This window comes from Anabas testudineus, chromosome 12, assembly GCF_900324465.2.
Source record: "Anabas testudineus chromosome 12, fAnaTes1.2, whole genome shotgun sequence".
In the NCBI taxonomy this organism is placed as follows: domain Eukaryota; kingdom Metazoa; phylum Chordata; class Actinopteri; order Anabantiformes; family Anabantidae; genus Anabas; species Anabas testudineus.
Window position 1 is genome coordinate 16,271,030 of NC_046621.1, and position 17,111 is coordinate 16,288,140.

Sequence of the window (17,111 nt, forward strand, 5' to 3'; positions counted from 1 at the left end):
TTGTCTGCAGTATTGGCATCGTTTGGAGGGCGGCCCGGTTATTTGGTCTGTTTTCATTGATCGGCACATTCTTATCTGTTCTGATGAACACACGTAGATACTGTCGGTGAAGGTGACTGCAGCAAGATGAAGCGCATTATGTGAAACAGAACCTGTAACAGCCCCGTGCAACTTAATCGTGGTTTGTTCTGCTGCGTTAAAAGACTATCAATACTCAATTTTAGGATGAAATGGGAATTCAGCACCTTGGAAGAATTTCCATTGACTTTTTGTTGACCCAGGCACATCGACGAAGAACTCATGACACTGATGACCCAGCAAACACCAAGTGGCCTCTCACTGGATTAAGCAATTACAAGCCTGGTGAAATGACAACAACAAAGTGACAAGAAGACTCGTGGATCAATAGCAGATGAAGACAGCTCCAGCACAGTGGGAATAAAGACAGAGACAGTCACAACTACAGAGTTCATGTATAGTCAAGTTTTTCAAACACAAGATGGAGTGTGACTCATGTTTTCCAGTAAACTGACAGAAAATAACTGGGCACAACTTTTCTATTAATGAAGTATCATTCTATAAAACATCCTACACATCCTAACCCATACAAAAAAAAAGTGCAGTGGCTAACTTACTAAGTTTTTACTAACAGTAAGGTCTAACTGTTGGGAGATAGTTTATCAGGATACATTAGCGTCTTTGCCTCTGGTAGAACTTAGAGAACTTATTGAAAATGTTAGTAACAGGCAGAGCAACAATCAGCAGTCCACAGATGATGCACAGAGTTCCTATCAGCTTCCCAGCAAATGTAACAGGGAGTGTGTCCCCGTAGCCCACTGTCGTCATGCTGATGGTGGCCCACCACCAGCCGATAGGGATAGTCTGCAGCTCTGACTCCTGCGATTCTTTCTCTACACAGTAAATGAGGGCAGAGAACATGGAAACCCCCACAGACAAGAAAAGGACCAGCAGCCCGACCTCACGGGAGCTGTGTCGCAGCGTTGCACCAAGAGAACGGAGGCCAGCTGAATGGCGAGCCAGTTTGAGGATGCGAAACACTCGCATCAGCCTGAAGATCTGCACCACTTTGCCAACATTCCCCAAATCTGTGCCTTCACCTTCATCTTCATCCAGGATGCCACAGGCCATAGTGACGTAGAAGGGCATGACTGACATTAAGTCAATGATGTTGAGAGGGTTGCACAAGAACTTCCTGGCTGACGGTGCAACAGCCAAACGAAGAACGTACTCTGCAGAGAAGAACAGGACACAGAGGTTCTCAAAGAAGATCAGCACTGGGTTTTCAATCTCTTTTTCATTGGCATCCACCTGATGGAAGTCTGCCATGCTGTGGACGCACATGGCTACGATGGAGACCATGACCACACTCAGGGATGCTACAGCCATGGCTTTAGCTGTAGTGGAGTAACCTGGATTCTCAAGTCGAATCCAAATATTCCTGCGGACGTCTGCACACCAGGAGCCCTCAAACATGTCTACGTTCTCCTCCAAAGCAGACACCTCGTCAGCGGAAGACTGCGAGCTGCAGGTCTGCAGTTCATCGCTCATCTCATCAAAGTTCTTATCCTCGGCAAGCTCCATCAGTTCATGGAACTTATTGCTGCAGCAGAAGTCCAGGTGTCGCTCCTTGATGCCCCAGTACTCAATCTCTTGAAAAAACGAGACCACGCACAACCCGTCCACCAGGTGGATTTTACCTGTGAGGTAAAAGTTGAGGACGTAACAGAAGAAACGTGGACTGCGGTCGAAGTAGTACTCCATGTCAGAGGGGCTGAAGTCATCGCAGAGCTCCAGGATTGCTTCTTTGGAGCTGCAACACAGCAGACGTCCCAGGCGTGTCTGTGGGAACCGTTGCAGAACAGTGTGCTCCATCCGTTGCTTGAAACCTCCGACATTGACGTTAATGAAGCAGTCACCAGGGCTGAGCTGGTGAAAGATCTGTCCATACACCATGATGCTGCAGCTGCTAGATGCTGTTCAGTTATCCCAGATGGAAATCTCACAGGTTCTGTTGCCTGCACACAAACATACTAAAATTAGTGTTTGTCACTTGAGCAACTGAAGAGTTGTCCAGTATCAAATTGCAGTTGGGTTTCTGCGACACCATGTGATGGATTTGATGTGCAGTTTTTATTTACAATGTTTCTATCAGATATGAAAAATCCACAGTATGGCACACTAACTTCTGTGTGTTTTTCAAAAAGCTACGTATTGTTGTAAAAGTGGGCACGCGTCTCTCCTGCTTGTGGCTGTAAAATAAGCGGCTTTACCTTGGATTGTCTTACGCACAGTTATACAGCACTGGAATGTTAAGACAAGGTCAGATCTGACACGTTCCTACAGCAATAAAAGTTGTTCTACTCTAAAAAGGAATAAACGATGAGAAGACTAATGTGAAATGGCAAAAAAATTTATACTAACAGAAAGGAGATTATGCCCTAGTATGAGTGCCACTTAAAAACTGCCCCCAAAAAAGATTTTTTTGTTTACATTATGCATTTGGTCTCAGCAAGACAAAGGCATTTCCTATTCAAACATCCCGTCACAGGCACAGAAAGTGGAGGAAATGATTACAGCAGCTTACCTGACCATGTGCTGTTCCTGTGGTGGCGCAGATGTCCTGTGGCTCCTTTACTCCGTGCACAGTGCAGCGGCGTGGTCTGTCAGAGTGATGCGCAGGGCAGCTTCCAACGAGACAATTGATCACACCACGGCACATGAGCCCTGCTAACTGCCATTTATGTGTTAATAGTGTTCAGGGAGAGCCAGCTCATTTAACATGTGCCAGCTTTATTACTGTAAATGTTTTGTTATTTAGGCTAAGTGCTCACATTAGTATTTAAGGGCTGCTCATTGTCTCTAATTTGTTTTCATCCTGTGTGGATATTTTCAGTGACATTTAGGCTGACTTTGTTATCTCAACTGAGAATTGATGTTCTGAAAAATAAGCTGTAAAACTGTCATAATGCATCGAGGGGACATGAAGTAAAAGGAGCTAGAGAGAAATTTTAAGAAGTTAAAATAGATAATATAGGAACAGGCCTATATGTTGTTTCAAATTTTGCAAGTGCATTAGGTTTGACATTGACATTCATATTACTGATGTGATGTTAGATGACCTGACAGCAGCAGAGAGATGTAAACGAGTTGAAGACACATGAGAAGATGTAGTGTTGGTACTGGAAGATAGTGCAACACACTTAATGCTACGCTATGTGTTTAGTAGATGATTGTTACAAAGCACATCTTTCTGTAGAGAGGTGTTGTCAATGGCTTCTGTGAAGTCTGATCAGCAACCTGACAGCAGTGCAGAGACGTTTGCTTCTAAATGCTTTTGAATGAGGCACACCTTTCTAACCAATGACAGGATTTCAGTGATTTCTCTATGAACTGTTTCTTATTTATTATAGTTTGATAATAACCTACATAATACCTGAAGGGATGTTATTTAAAATGTATTATGTGGGTATTAAAATATTAAATATTTAATCATTGTTTAAAATATTCATGTATTTTTGGATGGAGAGTGGAAAAGACAGTAGAGTACAATTCAAATATATTTAAATACACTGACCGTGTCACCACTTTGATTTAACTAAGCAAATAGTTAAGAGCCTCCCATTGGATAATTACTGCATGGATAATATTTTCTAGATAGCAACAAGTTCTATAAAACCTTAACTGATGCAGTGAGGACCATGTTTGAAGACACATCCTGTGGATAAGATGTTAATCTGTTTCAGAAGGATCAAATTATTGGCATGAATCAAGCAGAGAAAACATCTAAGGAGATTGATGAAACTACTAAAACTGGGTTAAGAACTGTACAATGGAAGAAGGTCATGTGGTCTGATGAGTCCAGATTTGCCTTGTTCCAGAGTGATGGGAGCATCAGGGTAAGAAGAGAGGCGGATGAAGTGATGCCGTACAAGCCTGTGAGGGCAGTGCTATGATCTGGGGTTGATGCAGTTGGTCAGGTCTAGGTTCAGCAGCGTTCAGCACTCTCCCATTATTAATACAAGATTTTGGTTAAAAATGAATTAATCTTTGGATGGAAATAAATGTTGAGACGTTGCAGAAGCTTACTGAAACAATGCCAACGGTCAAGGCATGCTGTAATCAGGTAAAGGTGGTCCAACTAAATATTAGAGTGTGATTTTTTTTTTTGGATGGGCAGTCTAATAAAAATAATTTAAATGTTTCAAGACTTTAAAATACCAATTATAAATATAGAATGGCAGTGATACAAAATGTACTTTAGTAAGTTGATCAGTTATAAAATCTAACATAGCAAGTGCTCGTTTACGTCTCAATTTCTAAAATCGAAGTCGAGGTGAGATAAAGTGATCAATAATCAATGTAAATTATCCAATAATCAGACCACAATAACTCAAGCTGTGCTGGCAGACCAAAAGAGTCATAAGCAATATGATCACCTCGCACAATCCATATCATATTACTGTGCAAAATGTCTTGGAAATACACAAAACGACGAGATTAGTTTCTGCCGATTACAGAGGTGTCTTTACATAGTGACTGTTCTGTTTCCTGACAGTAGATGGCAGGAGAAGCCTGATCAACAGGCAGCACAGGAGTCAATTTAAACTGACCTCTGATGAAATGCTTCTTTCAGTTGTGTATGAATGAGATGTTTCATCTGGCTGGACACAGAACAACTAGAGCTCCTTACAATGTTATAGAGACACCTGTTTGTTAAATAGAGGTTGATATGTGCAGCGATTACTAGTTTCCCAATGGTTCAGTTGGTGAAAATGGGTTGAACACCATCTATCCTTTTCATAACCGCATTTCTCAGATGTTCTACAATGGGTTGTCTGACCATGACTTTCCAATCAAAATAGACTTTACTTTGCTATACAGTTTATTTACTGTAGACTTTAATATAAAAATAGTTAAGAAAACTCAGTGAACATTGAACATTGGACATGTTTTGTTTGAATTAACCACAGAAAGCATTTTGTTTTAGCAATAATGTGAAACCAAGTACATTGTATTGAAATATGCTTTTTCCTCCTGTCAGACTGAGCTTCATGCTACAGGAGTGTGACACAGCGGGCAGCAGTTATATCGGCTGATCTCCTGCTCGAGAGCACAGTGTTTACACAAACTGCACATCCAGAACTGGTACTCCTGTATTGGCAGACCAGTCACAATGCATGTGGGTAACTTTTCTTCCATCCTAAAAGGAGAAAATGAACAGAAGTCATTTCAGGAATTATTTTGACATATGTCAGCAGAACAAAAAGGTTAACTGAGTTATTCACATCCCTGGTCCCTGTTTCTGGTTCTCCATTCTAACCATTTATTATTACTTAATACTATATGTCAAGGTTACTCAATATACTGCAGTGTAGAGTAAGTTCAACTGTTTATACTGATACAGTTAAAGGTGTAACAATTTTCAACTCCATGGTTTAGCAGCACACAACAGCAGCTGATGGACCTGGACTATGTTAATTTACTGAAATAAAGCCTAACAAATGTTAAAATCCTGTGTTATTGCATTAAAATTAGCATTTTGTCATTTCTGAGCAAATTCAATTCACTGAGAGAAACTACTTACAGGCCCAGAGATAAACTAGCCTTTGTAACACATTTTAGTTAACTCATGGTGCACGTTCACCTGCGCAGATTTCTAATTAATCCAATTAGAAAAATAGGAGGTAGGTATCAATACCATCATAAATAAATTTTACAGCCACATAAGTTTTGGTCCTCCAATCAGTGTTTGGACCCAGAGTTTGATCGTAATTAATTGGTTTCCTCACCCCTCTGATGAACCGTCCCGCTCCATCATGCGGGTGTCCTTCGGGGTGTGTTTGGTGAAGATCTCCAGGGCGAGGTCCTCGTATAGCTGCCGCTGCTCAGGCTCCAGACTGTCCAGGGATTCCAGTTTGATAAAAGCCTGTGAGCATGTGCCGAAGGCCCGGTTGGCTGCAGCACAAATAGCAAGTAGAGAGTAGATCTCCACTGCTGGGATGATGTCCTCATACTCGCGCAGGTGGAGGCCTTTAAAATAGAGATACACACTGATATCAGACTTCCACTCGATTTGGGTTATTGTTTAATTCTCTTCCATGTTTAAGCTGAGTAGTTTCCCTCGAGTTTAGGTGTACAGAAGTTTAAACCAGCAGTGGAAACCATTCTGGCTTCAAGTGTAAGACAAAACCAGTTTAGCAAAGTCAACGTTGTGCATGAGCTTGTAATAATATGTTCTTTAAGTAAAGATAATATAGAAAAGCGCTGGCCATTTAGTCCAACAAGAGGGTAAAATACACTTCATGGTTTGGAAATTTGGTTTGTACTCTAATCCTTTCTTTGAGCAGTAGTAGGAACATATGACTGCAATAAGTATGTTGTATTCTTCATTCAGCTGTCAGTTTAACAATTAAAACACGTAACATTTGGTTTAGAATGTTTTGAAAATCAGTGAAAAAAATGGCCATCACACACATCACAAGTGTCCTCTGTTAACTGATAATCAGATAATCATGTATTTTTTATCAAGCTGACATGTCCTTCGTAATTTGGTACCTGTGCGCATGGCCTTCTCCATGTAGCCTTCGTACAGCTGCCTCTGAGCCAGCAGGAAAAAGTGATAGGCCTCAGCTCCACGCCAGGCATTATCCACAATACGATTGTCTGAAGAAGATGCATCTTCCTCAAGAAGCCCAGCAAGTGCAAAAGTTGCCTAAGTGCGAAAAATAATAATAAAATAATAGTTAAACAGTATAATGTACAGTAGCTAATGTTTAAAAGAAAATAATTTATTAGTAATATAACATGTACATACATACATATATTTAAAGTATACCGTACATTACCTCAGACTTCTTTCCTTTGGCTTTGCTCTGCTGTGATGTCTTCACCTGCTCGTGGTAACTTTCAACAAGACATGCTGCCAGCACGTAGAGCTTCTTCACCCGCAGAGGTTTGGTCCTTTTCTTGGCCTCCTCATCTGCTATCTGACAGTAGTGAGAGATGCCATCAGACTCTGAGCACAAATCACTACAGCAAATAATTTGTGGAATCACTGTGGAATATATAGATTTCTGTGAGGAAAGGTGGCAAACTTTTAAGATTAGATTTTGATGGTAAATGTCAAAGTTCAAATTCCCCATTTGTCAAATTTCATTACATGCACATTAACTTGGACTCAGGCATTAATAAGTTAGAGTCTGATGGGGAAAGCATAAAGCCACAATGCAGTAACTGTAGTTTAACTATAGAGTGCCACTTCCTGGCTCTGCTCTGGACAAATGAGATACTCAAACTTGAGCAGCCTGCAAAAACTCTACCTTAAACATGAGTTTGGCTGCATCTAGAAAGTGGTGGGCTTTCCGATACAGTTCCACTGCCTCCAGAGTTTTATTCTTCTCAAGAAGATGTGAAGCATATTTGGAAAGAAGAGATTTAATCTCCTTCATGTTGTGGGTCCTGGCGAGTTCTACTGCTTTGTTCCACTGTAAGAAAAAAACAATTAGTCTGTGACTCCCGGTATTCAAACCATCCTCAAAAGGACTCACTGCTGCACATCTTACACTTAGACTTACTTATTTACAGTGAAAGTACAACAGTTGTAGATGACACTAGCAGACACAGTATGTTTCAAACAATCTGTGGTGAATGGAGGGTTAAGTGGAGACGGTTAAAACGAAAGCCTGTTCATTTTGCAGTTAAATGCAGGGCATTAACGAAGCTGGAAGTTGGGACTTCTCTTTTCGGATAAACAGAGGGTGAATTAAAATATGCAATTACAAAATCTGACACCATTTCCACTTATGCCAGCAGTGGCTAAACATGTTTTGCAAAGTATGATTGTGCTTGGAATATGAGGCTATATTGAAACACATAATGTAAAAATGTCTTCTTATGTAACAGCTATTCTGAACTTTTTTTCCTTGTGCTACAAAGTCTCGGAAGAGCTTAGTCTGAGAGCAGCATTCACACTACAGAGCTAAATATCACTCAGGAGGAGGATGAGAGTAGGAGGACTGCAGGTGCCAGAGTGGCTACTGTGGTCCAAAGCTATCAAAGTGTAGCTCACAGAGGGAATGCCACTTGTGTTCACTGAGTCACTCAGGAAGTCTGGCGCCATAGCTTTTCTGTCCGTTTCTCACCTGGTTCAGATGGACACAGGTGTCAACAGCAGCTTTGGGCTGGTTGCATTTAAGGTAGGCATTCACAGCTTGCTCACACATGCCAACAGTGGCGAACATCTGTCCAATGTCCTACATCAGAAGAAAAATGGCAATAGGTGAGATACTGTCAGACAGACAAATTTAGGGTCACACACAGCTCTAACACAATGACAAAGACACATTAGTTTTGGTTTGCCTCACCGGTAAAAGTTTATGATTCTCTGGCAGAACAGAGGTCAGCCTCTCAAGGCCATCATAGTCCTCTAACATGTAGTAGCATTCTGCCAGTCTCTCTTGGTTGTGACCCTGAAGGTAGTACTGCACTGCATTGACCCTGGGAACAGAAATAAATGTATAGTTGCTGAATTAAATTAAGTTTTCATTTGGTCATAATGATAGGATCTTTTTACTTGAGTTTGTGTAGTTGCTTATTTTGTATATCTGCTATTGCTCTATTACTGCACTCTACCACTCAGCCCACAGCATAATGCATATGCTTGTTTTCACTTCATTGTTTTCAACACAATGTGTGAATTTAACACTTGACTTTAACATCCTCTAACATTTATAAATTAAGCAACGTCCTTGTATTTAGCCAGAAACCATGTATCAAGTTTTGCCATAAAGCACTTTAAACTTTGAACAAATTACAATATATTGTATTTGTGCACTAAAGAGATGATCAGAAGAAAAGGGTAAACAAATTCACAATACCACTTCTGCCTGTCAGCAAAGTAATCTCCAATTGCATTGTAAGCCTGTTGTAGTAGAGTATCATCACAGTCCCCAGAGCCAGTTTTGAGCAGCTGGAGCACCCTGAACCAGTCTCCCAGCTTGATCCTGAGGCTGATGGCAAGGTCCCTACAGAGAAAGACATGTCTATTTTCCACCATTTCCATAATGGCTGAAAACTTAGTTTTAATTTATCTTATACACCGATCAGCCACAACATTAAAACCACCAGGTAGTTTTAATGTTGTGGCTACTCGCTGTAAAGTAGCACTAACATAAAAGTTAAAAATAAAAACAAAAACCTAGTTTAAGGGTACATTTGACATCACCATTAAATAGGCTAAATGTACCTGCGATCCATATCCAGGTACATTCGCTCAGCTTCCTCAAATCTGCTGAAGTAAGCCGCTACCTCAGCCTGTTTCATGGGCTCACTCTGCAGGTTGCCCAGGCGCTTGACAAACTCAATGCCCTGGTAGTCTTTACAGCGGACGAAAGCCTGCTCAGCTGTCTTCAAATCCAGCTTCTGCAGAGCTGCCTCAGCCAGGAGACGCCTGAAAATAACAGACAAAGTGGGAGGCCACTTATTACATCAGTAGTCCTGCTGTATAAAGTCTTTACCAACTAACTGTCAATAGTCAATTCATCCGTATTAAACCCAAATAACTTTAAATTCTATTTGAAATTTAGGTGAGGTGAGGTTGTAGGAGTAGTGGTGACCACAGAAACACTTCAACAGGAAACTGCAAATGTCGCGGCCACAAAAACTCTGCTTACTTAGAACTAAACATCTGACCTTACAGACACATTCCAGCCCTAATTCATGGTAAATGTCCTTCATTTGCATTTACCAGAGTCTTGGGTGAGGATTGTCTTCGATGAACTGTGAAGCATCCTCTATCCCAACTTTTTCAATCAGTGCACGACTGTCTCTCAGGGAGCGGATTTCAAAGTTGATGAGGTTGTCTTTGTTAGGCCTCTCGGGATCCTGCAAGGCATTTAGAATTACTCAGTGTTCAATTAGCACATATAAACCTATTTCTTTAAAGGTCAAGTCTAGTTATGTGCAGAGCTTTTCTACATGTCTGTTAACATTACATTCTAATTATTATTTTTTTGTTAAATGTTAGCATACAAGAAAAATGAACAATAACTATTCAAACTTGTGTGAATCTGTACATTTTCTGGTGTTAATCATTTTTACCTTCATGATTTCATCAAGCAAGACAGATTTTATTTCCAGGTCCTCAAAGTTGCAGATGTAGCCAGATGTTTGAATGGGCTCCTGTTGATTCACATACATAAATAACTGAAACAGCTGATATATGATCCTTTAGTAATAACCTAACAGTGCAGATGAGGAGACAGCTTTATTTGACAGAGTACTAACCTCTGGATCTAGGTTCCTAAAGACGTACATCCTTGTCTTCTCCATCATGGCAAACAGATCAGGGTTGTCATTTGCCCATTTCATGTCCCAAACATCCTTGCGCTCAAACTTGGATGGATCTCCTGCAGATTGTTGGTTACCACTGTCTGTGGCTGCACGAACATCCATGTCCAATAATGTCAGCACGCCTGTGATGTCGATTATGGCCAGACGACTAAAGAAAACAAAGAATATAGGTGATACTGAAGTGAACTGGGGTGTTTTATTACAGAATGCAATATGTGATTCGAAAAACTGTGTTTTTTGGCCTGATTAGCAATGGATCCTTCTTATGTACACTGTATCAAGCACCAGTCATTGCCTACCTGGAATTGCAGTTCAAAGACATATAGTAGGCTCTGTTGTTTAATGTGTACTTCTGGATGAGAACAACATTTGGGAGGCTGTATCTATGGATGGTACCAGACTCACGGCCCTGTAATCACACGCACCCCGAAACAGTCAATGTTTTACTTTAATTTTTAACTTTTCATCTTATTTTACTGCATGATATGCAAAATACAAAAATGTGCCTACCACAATGAGGGTTTTGTCTGTTGCAGTAACACAACAGATGGGATCTCGAGTTGCCTGAAATGGAACAGAAACCGTGATAATTTACTATTTTGTTTGTAAAAAGAAAAAAAAAAGACATTACATTTCTTATTTTTATTAGTTTATTAGTTTTATACTGTAATTTATTAGTGACATATTTGACATATCATGTTTTACTACGCACAGAAATGTCTTTGTCACTTACTGTAAAGGCTTTTGCAAAATCCAGGGCACTGTCACTGGCTCCAGATGCACTGCTGTCAATGTGATAGACCCTGGAGGGGCAGGAAGTGAAAGCAAGAGAGGTAGAGTTAGAGAGACAGACAGACAGACAAACAGTTGCCCTTTTCACTGAGACAACTTGTGGTTTGAATGCCAGGAAATCTCTGGCAGAACATTTGGTCTGGAACCTCAGTGGCATTTGATTCAGATGAATAAATCATTTTCATTGGGACTGTCTGACAGTGTAACACTAAGTCACTAAATACTAGAATTCATTCACTGAATCTAGCCTTATGGTTGTCTTGCCTCTGTAACTTTCCATGACCCTCTTGCTTCCTAATCCAAGCGGAGATGCAGCAGTTATATTTTATCCCAATCCACTACCTGGCTTCTACAAATATACCTCTAAAATAATGCAGGTAAAATGCAGTTTCACTGTAACTTATAACTTTGCTACAACTCACCTCTCTCTTCCCTCTTTCTTAGTTCTGGTCACTTGGTTGATCTCCAGTGCAGTTAATTTCTTTGCCACTCTATACTGCCACAGGTAGAAAGCTTCTTTGGATGCAGCAATCACATGTGTTTTGGTCATAGTGACAAACAGCGGATCTGACCAAATAAATAGGAGACAGACTTAATTACAAAGCTGAAGACTGATATAGAGACTTGAGTGTCATTAGCAAGTTAATTTGTATCAATTGACAATGTGCAGTTTTCTGCATTTGAAATTCTAGGTGTATGACAGCAATTAAGAGCATCTAAGAACATAACCAGTGATTAGATGTTAACATTTTATGTCTTCTTGTAAACTTTACCATAACACATAGGAAAATGTGTCAAATAAATATTTGTACATTCATAATTTCATTCATAATTTAGAGTACAAAATTCTGTGTGAATAACATGCAGGTCCTGAGAAGATAATACAGTCAGCTCTCAAACACAAAAACATTGATGAGTGTGGGGGGAAAAAAATTCCATTCAGAATACTTTGTTTTTTCAAACTGCAAGACTGAACTGCCTTGACCTGAGCTTCTCAGGAAACATTTGACTTTGTCTGCAGCAGAATTCTGAATATTTGAACGAGATGACCAGTATACAGTACACACACAGTGTGATCTCACACATTGGCTTGAAGACAAATTTGCCAGTTTTATCGTAGATAATTTAGAAATGTAGAAATTTTATCCACCCACTGTTGGGCCACAAGACAGTACAGAGTTGAATATAAGAAAGCTTGCAGAGCACACAGCTCATTTAGGGATATGGTATGGTATATACAGTGAATTGAATCTTCATTTACTGTATGCACTTACCAATGTCAATGTATTTTGAGTCAAGTGGAGTCCCGATGGAGTTGCACAGTATCAGGACGTACTGAAAAACACAAAGCAAAGCAGTTCTTATTTCAAAGGTCAATTTATAATTCTATATGGAAACAAATGGTCCATATTTTAGAAGTTAATTTGAACGTTACCCTTGCATGACTCCCAGACTCTGACTCAGCATCCTCCTGTGTGGCAATGAAATACAAACAAGGTCAGATTGTTCATTGTATATCTAATACAGTTTATAACATCTCTATATGTATTTATATATGTATTTCTCTACGACTACTGAAGGAAATAAGAGCATATCCTGCTGTTTTGCTTCCTAATAACTAAATAAACTAAATGCTGCCATGTAAAGAAGTGTTTGTACCTGAGGCTGGGTGTCATCTGCCTTGCTGGCCAGAATGCAGAAGTCCCCTGAGGTTGTGATGGACATCAAGCTCTTAACATATTTGACAAACTTCTCGTTGTTTTTGGTGTCCCAGAATACCACACAGTACTCCTGCCGTTCTGGCTTTGTGTAAGCATACACCACTGTGCTGCAACAGTAGCCCCACTGTTAAAAACGATGAAAGAGCTGATCAGATTCACCCAAACCTGAAACTGTTAAAAGCAAACTTTTTCATGTTTCACTGTGATTATTCTCCCTCTTGTGCTCTTTGTCCATACAGTGTGGCACAGTGGTGTTTTTTTTTTAACAAGCTCTTATGAAAGTTCTGTGAGTTTGCAAAAGGGTGTGTTTTTTACCATCTTCACGCTAGATTAAATAAAGGATTTGGCTAACAAAGACTGCCGTGTAGAACTGTTTCTTTTCCAGAATCCTTTTGACTAAAGTGAGTGCAGTGGACAGTGTGAGTCACAGATGTAGACACTTACCTTGTAGTCTGGTCTGATGTTGGCAAAGTAGATGTAGGAATCCACAGCTAGGGCAATTCGCAGCCCTCCTCCCTCCCAGGAAACCCCTGTCATCTGCTTCCCATGAACTTTTAGAGTTCTCAGATGCTGTTTGAGAACCAACATTTATTGCCACATTTAACATTTTAAACGTCTCATTGAATTTTTTAGCCAAGCCAGACCTGCCAAAGTCATGGAGTATCACCTTATGCTAAAAAAAAAAGCACACATACTGTATGTATTTGTCTGAGCTTCATGTAAAACCCAAACTCCAAACTCTTTCCCCTCACCTCTCCAAATGGAGTGTAGAACTGCACTACGTTGACTTCTTTCTCCACATTTGAGGCTCTGAGGCAACCTGCCACTGCTAGCACACTTCCACAGTGATTCCACTGAATGCTGACCACATTCATCATGGTGTCAATACACACTGGATCTGCAAAAACAGGCAGCAGCATAGAATGGCACTTTTAAGTTAACATTTAATTGGAAATATAACAATGACAATATACAGGAAGCAGTGGAAGATTTTTTTTTTTGTGCTTACATTCATCATTCTCATAGCGCATAATCTGGCATCTTCCATTATCAAAACAGATGGCGAGACATGGACAGTCTCGTTCAACATATCCCCCAGCTCCTGCGTACCAGTGGATACCTGCTATACTGACAGCTCCAGTCGCATTGGCGAGACAGCTGATGGCCATTTTCATCTGAAACATTACAAAGACTATCAAAAGACAAACTGTGCTAACATGTTATCAGAAAAAGCCGGCATGCCATAGGAAATGACGACTCCTTGGTTAAGAAAAACTTTACTGCTGGCCAGGATCAACAGGTGTCACATAGTGTATTGCAGCTTGCTGCGTTACAATAGATCAGTCAGAATGCCCATGTTGTCCACAACATTGTACAGTGTACAGTGTTTTTGAGAATCAGTACAGTATCGTAAAATATAATACTGCAATACTGCAATACAAAAGTGTATTGGTATTTTCTCACAATCATAATGGATACCTACGAAAATTAAGTGGAATTTCTGTTTTATCATTTTAAGCTTGTGCACTCACAATGAAGTTTCCTTGATTGTCATAGATTTGTACTTCTCCATTGGCCATGCCGAAGAGCAAAATCTTGCTGTCTGGTGACCATGCCACATGAGCAAGCTGATTTCCTTTTAGCTCCTTTCCCCAAATCCGATTACCTACAAAAAACAAGACTTTTTTGAGCTGCTAGTTTACTTAGTACCTAAACAAAGCAATACTTGTTAAAGGGGCGTTAGAGATTTAAGCTAAATCTGTTCGGAAAAATGTTACTTGAGACTTCTAGCAATCAAATTCTTCAATTTCTTTCTTACCATCTACAGATCCAACTATGACTGCCCCATCTTCATACACAATGCAGATCTTCTGGCCATCAGCATTCCAGCTCATGCTTCTCACTACTGACTTGTTCCTGTTATTGATCATTTCCTCGTACCATGCACCTTAGGAAGGACACAAAGAGGAAGAAATACTTAAGATAAATTTATTACAGGACAACCTGTAACTTTATTCTGACAGTTAATCACCTTTGTACAGCATCCATACAATGATAAGGCCATTCTGGTCACTTGTTGTCAGCTTTTCATACTGTTCATTCCACGTGACCACTTGAACTGCACCTGTAAGTGTAATAATTGTAATTTTTAAATAAATAATTTATAATTTTAATATTTTTTTCACTTGGGGTCATAAGCTTTCTCTAATAAACTAGAATGACATTAGGTTTGGCAACAACTAAATGTTACTTACCACTGTGACCATCTAGAGTCTGGTTCATTGACAGATTACTGGGTGCAGCTAGACCTTTAAGTTTGGAGTCATCTGCTGAGTAATTAAAGTGAAAAAGAGGTTTGCATGTAAAACAGAAAATAATTTATTGCAAAAGTAAATAAACTGAATTAAAAGTATCAGTGTGTAAATTGGTGAAATAAAATGTGCAATAAGGCAGACATTCATGCAGTAGTTTGTAGGTAATGTATTTTTTTTGTTTCTTTCACTATACTGTTTGTTCGACATGATAATAACATAATAGCATTAGGCCTGTCCAGAAGATGGAGTGGGCAAGGTGGTACCATTTCTACTTACAGTGACTGAACACTCAGGCACCAGAACAGAGTAAAATCACTTATGTAAGACTTCTTATACGGTGTAAGAAACACTGTCAATAGTTCTCAAATCTTAGGCAAATGGGTATTACATAACAGCTTGATTTGTGACAAATAAACATGCTAAACCTATGAGACATTGTTCACTAAAACCAATGGTTGCAGCAAATATTAATACATATATGTAGAATATATATAATTGTGATCTAGGTGAAACATTGATGCAAAACTCATACAATGAGGCCTAATCAGTATCAATGTGTGGACTTCTACAACAGAAATAAGTCTTACAAATCTTATAACTTTAACAACTAGAGAAGATTTTTTCATACTTGTGTTTTGGTGAAATATGAGTGACATGTAGATGTAACAGAAGGGATTTAAGGTGGTTCATTTTTTTGCTCAGTAAATGCACAGTTCTGCAATATGTGCAGACAGTTTCTCAGAGGTTAAATATAAAAATGGGCATCTACTAGTACGGAACTAATCTGAACTATCTTCAAATAAATTACAAATAAATACACATACCTATCATTAACATTGTAGTAGACATTGTAAACAAAGTTACTACTGATATAAACCTGCCGGTATTTTGCCTTTGCCTTATACCTATATACTGATTTTAAGTGTTTATATATCAAGAGAGTCAGGGCACAAGTAACAACACTACACCTACAGTAACTGAGCCCCCAGAACCCCTACTCTGCACATGCCTGCTGTTAGTAATGATAAGAAAGATGAACTCAACATCACAGGGTTACCTGTCTGAGTCTCAAGCTTGAGTACTCTCAGGAGGCCGTCGTCTCCTCCACAGGCAATAAAGCCTTGATCTTTGTTCCAGGAGACGCATTTTAGATGGATATTGTTGGGAATAGCGATCTATAAAATACAGAAAATTATAGTCAAGCTGTTAACCGACTGTTAACTATCCGTGTCTCAACTGACGTACTGATAAGTGGTCGAGTAACGTTACTCACCTTCTTGCTGAGGTATATAAACATAGCGGTGATGATATCGTTACGAATATGAAACGTGTTAACCTGCTTACTATGCGGTTAATAGTGAAATTACAAGTTATAACAAGCCACCAAAAAAGTACATATCAATAAACAAAGAACTAGCTAACCTTTTACCTAGCGTCACATCACGCAGCGGCCTCTGCTTAGTTAATGCAAAGTTAGCAAACCGTTAGCTTCGCTAGTCAACTACCAAACGCCACACGTTTACCTAAAACCAAAAACGGTCAATGTTAAATGTAGCTTCACACATCACTACGAAAGAGAGTGAATAATGTTAGCACACGTATCGTGTCCAAAAGCGACGTTTCATTGCATATGTTGACAGACTTCGGTACTCTGCAGAAGTAGCTTCTCCCGGTCTCCCGTAGTAACCATAAACCGGAAGTATTGGGATTGGAGTCTTTCTGGTAGTTGTAGTTTTTTTCTGTTGGTTGTAGCCCAGCCCAACATACTCTGTTTCCCTTTTATGTTAGTTTTTATGATTTTTAGTGTAAAGCAGTTCTTCACTGAATTGTGTTGTCGTCCATTTCGGAAATAAAAAAATAATACAAGAGAAGTATTTGATTTGTTGTTTCATAATATTTATTTTTCACGCCC

At 39.6% G+C, this 17,111-nt stretch overlaps 2 protein-coding genes across 5 annotated transcripts; both read right to left on the reverse strand.

Annotated features, from left to right (window-relative positions):
• Positions 1-690: 690 nt before the first annotated feature.
• On the reverse strand, positions 691-1,974 carry LOC113159447 (potassium voltage-gated channel subfamily S member 3-like). Its single transcript, XM_026356130.1, has one exon. The coding sequence runs from the start codon at positions 1,972-1,974 to the stop codon at positions 691-693; it is 1,284 nt and encodes a 427-aa protein (XP_026211915.1).
• Positions 1,975-4,901: 2,927 nt separating this feature from the next.
• On the reverse strand, positions 4,902-16,886 carry wdr35 (WD repeat domain 35). 4 transcript variants are annotated; one of them, XM_033326288.1, is made up of 30 exons: positions 16,842-16,886; positions 16,622-16,722; positions 16,473-16,542; positions 16,257-16,374; positions 15,140-15,214; positions 14,917-15,009; positions 14,704-14,832; positions 14,417-14,550; positions 13,894-14,059; positions 13,637-13,782; positions 13,329-13,454; positions 12,823-13,008; positions 12,599-12,634; positions 12,438-12,498; positions 11,586-11,730; positions 11,105-11,174; positions 10,882-10,935; positions 10,671-10,780; positions 10,306-10,519; positions 10,120-10,200; positions 9,767-9,903; positions 9,266-9,469; positions 8,898-9,044; positions 8,385-8,517; positions 8,163-8,273; positions 7,341-7,505; positions 6,867-7,007; positions 6,577-6,733; positions 5,811-6,051; positions 4,902-5,221 (listed from the first exon to the last, which is right to left on the reverse strand). In XM_033326288.1, exons 3-30 carry the CDS (start codon positions 16,494-16,496, stop codon positions 5,071-5,073), a joined length of 3,555 nt encoding a protein of 1,184 aa, XP_033182179.1. In that variant the 5' UTR covers positions 16,497-16,542; positions 16,622-16,722; positions 16,842-16,886; the 3' UTR covers positions 4,902-5,070. The 4 variants fall into 4 exon arrangements, with proteins under 4 accessions (XP_033182179.1, XP_033182178.1, XP_026212716.1 ...); XM_033326287.1 differs by having other exon boundaries at positions 16,629-16,722; positions 16,842-16,882; XM_026356931.1 differs by having other exon boundaries at positions 15,140-15,211; positions 16,473-16,880.
• Positions 16,887-17,111: the final 225 nt, after the last annotated feature.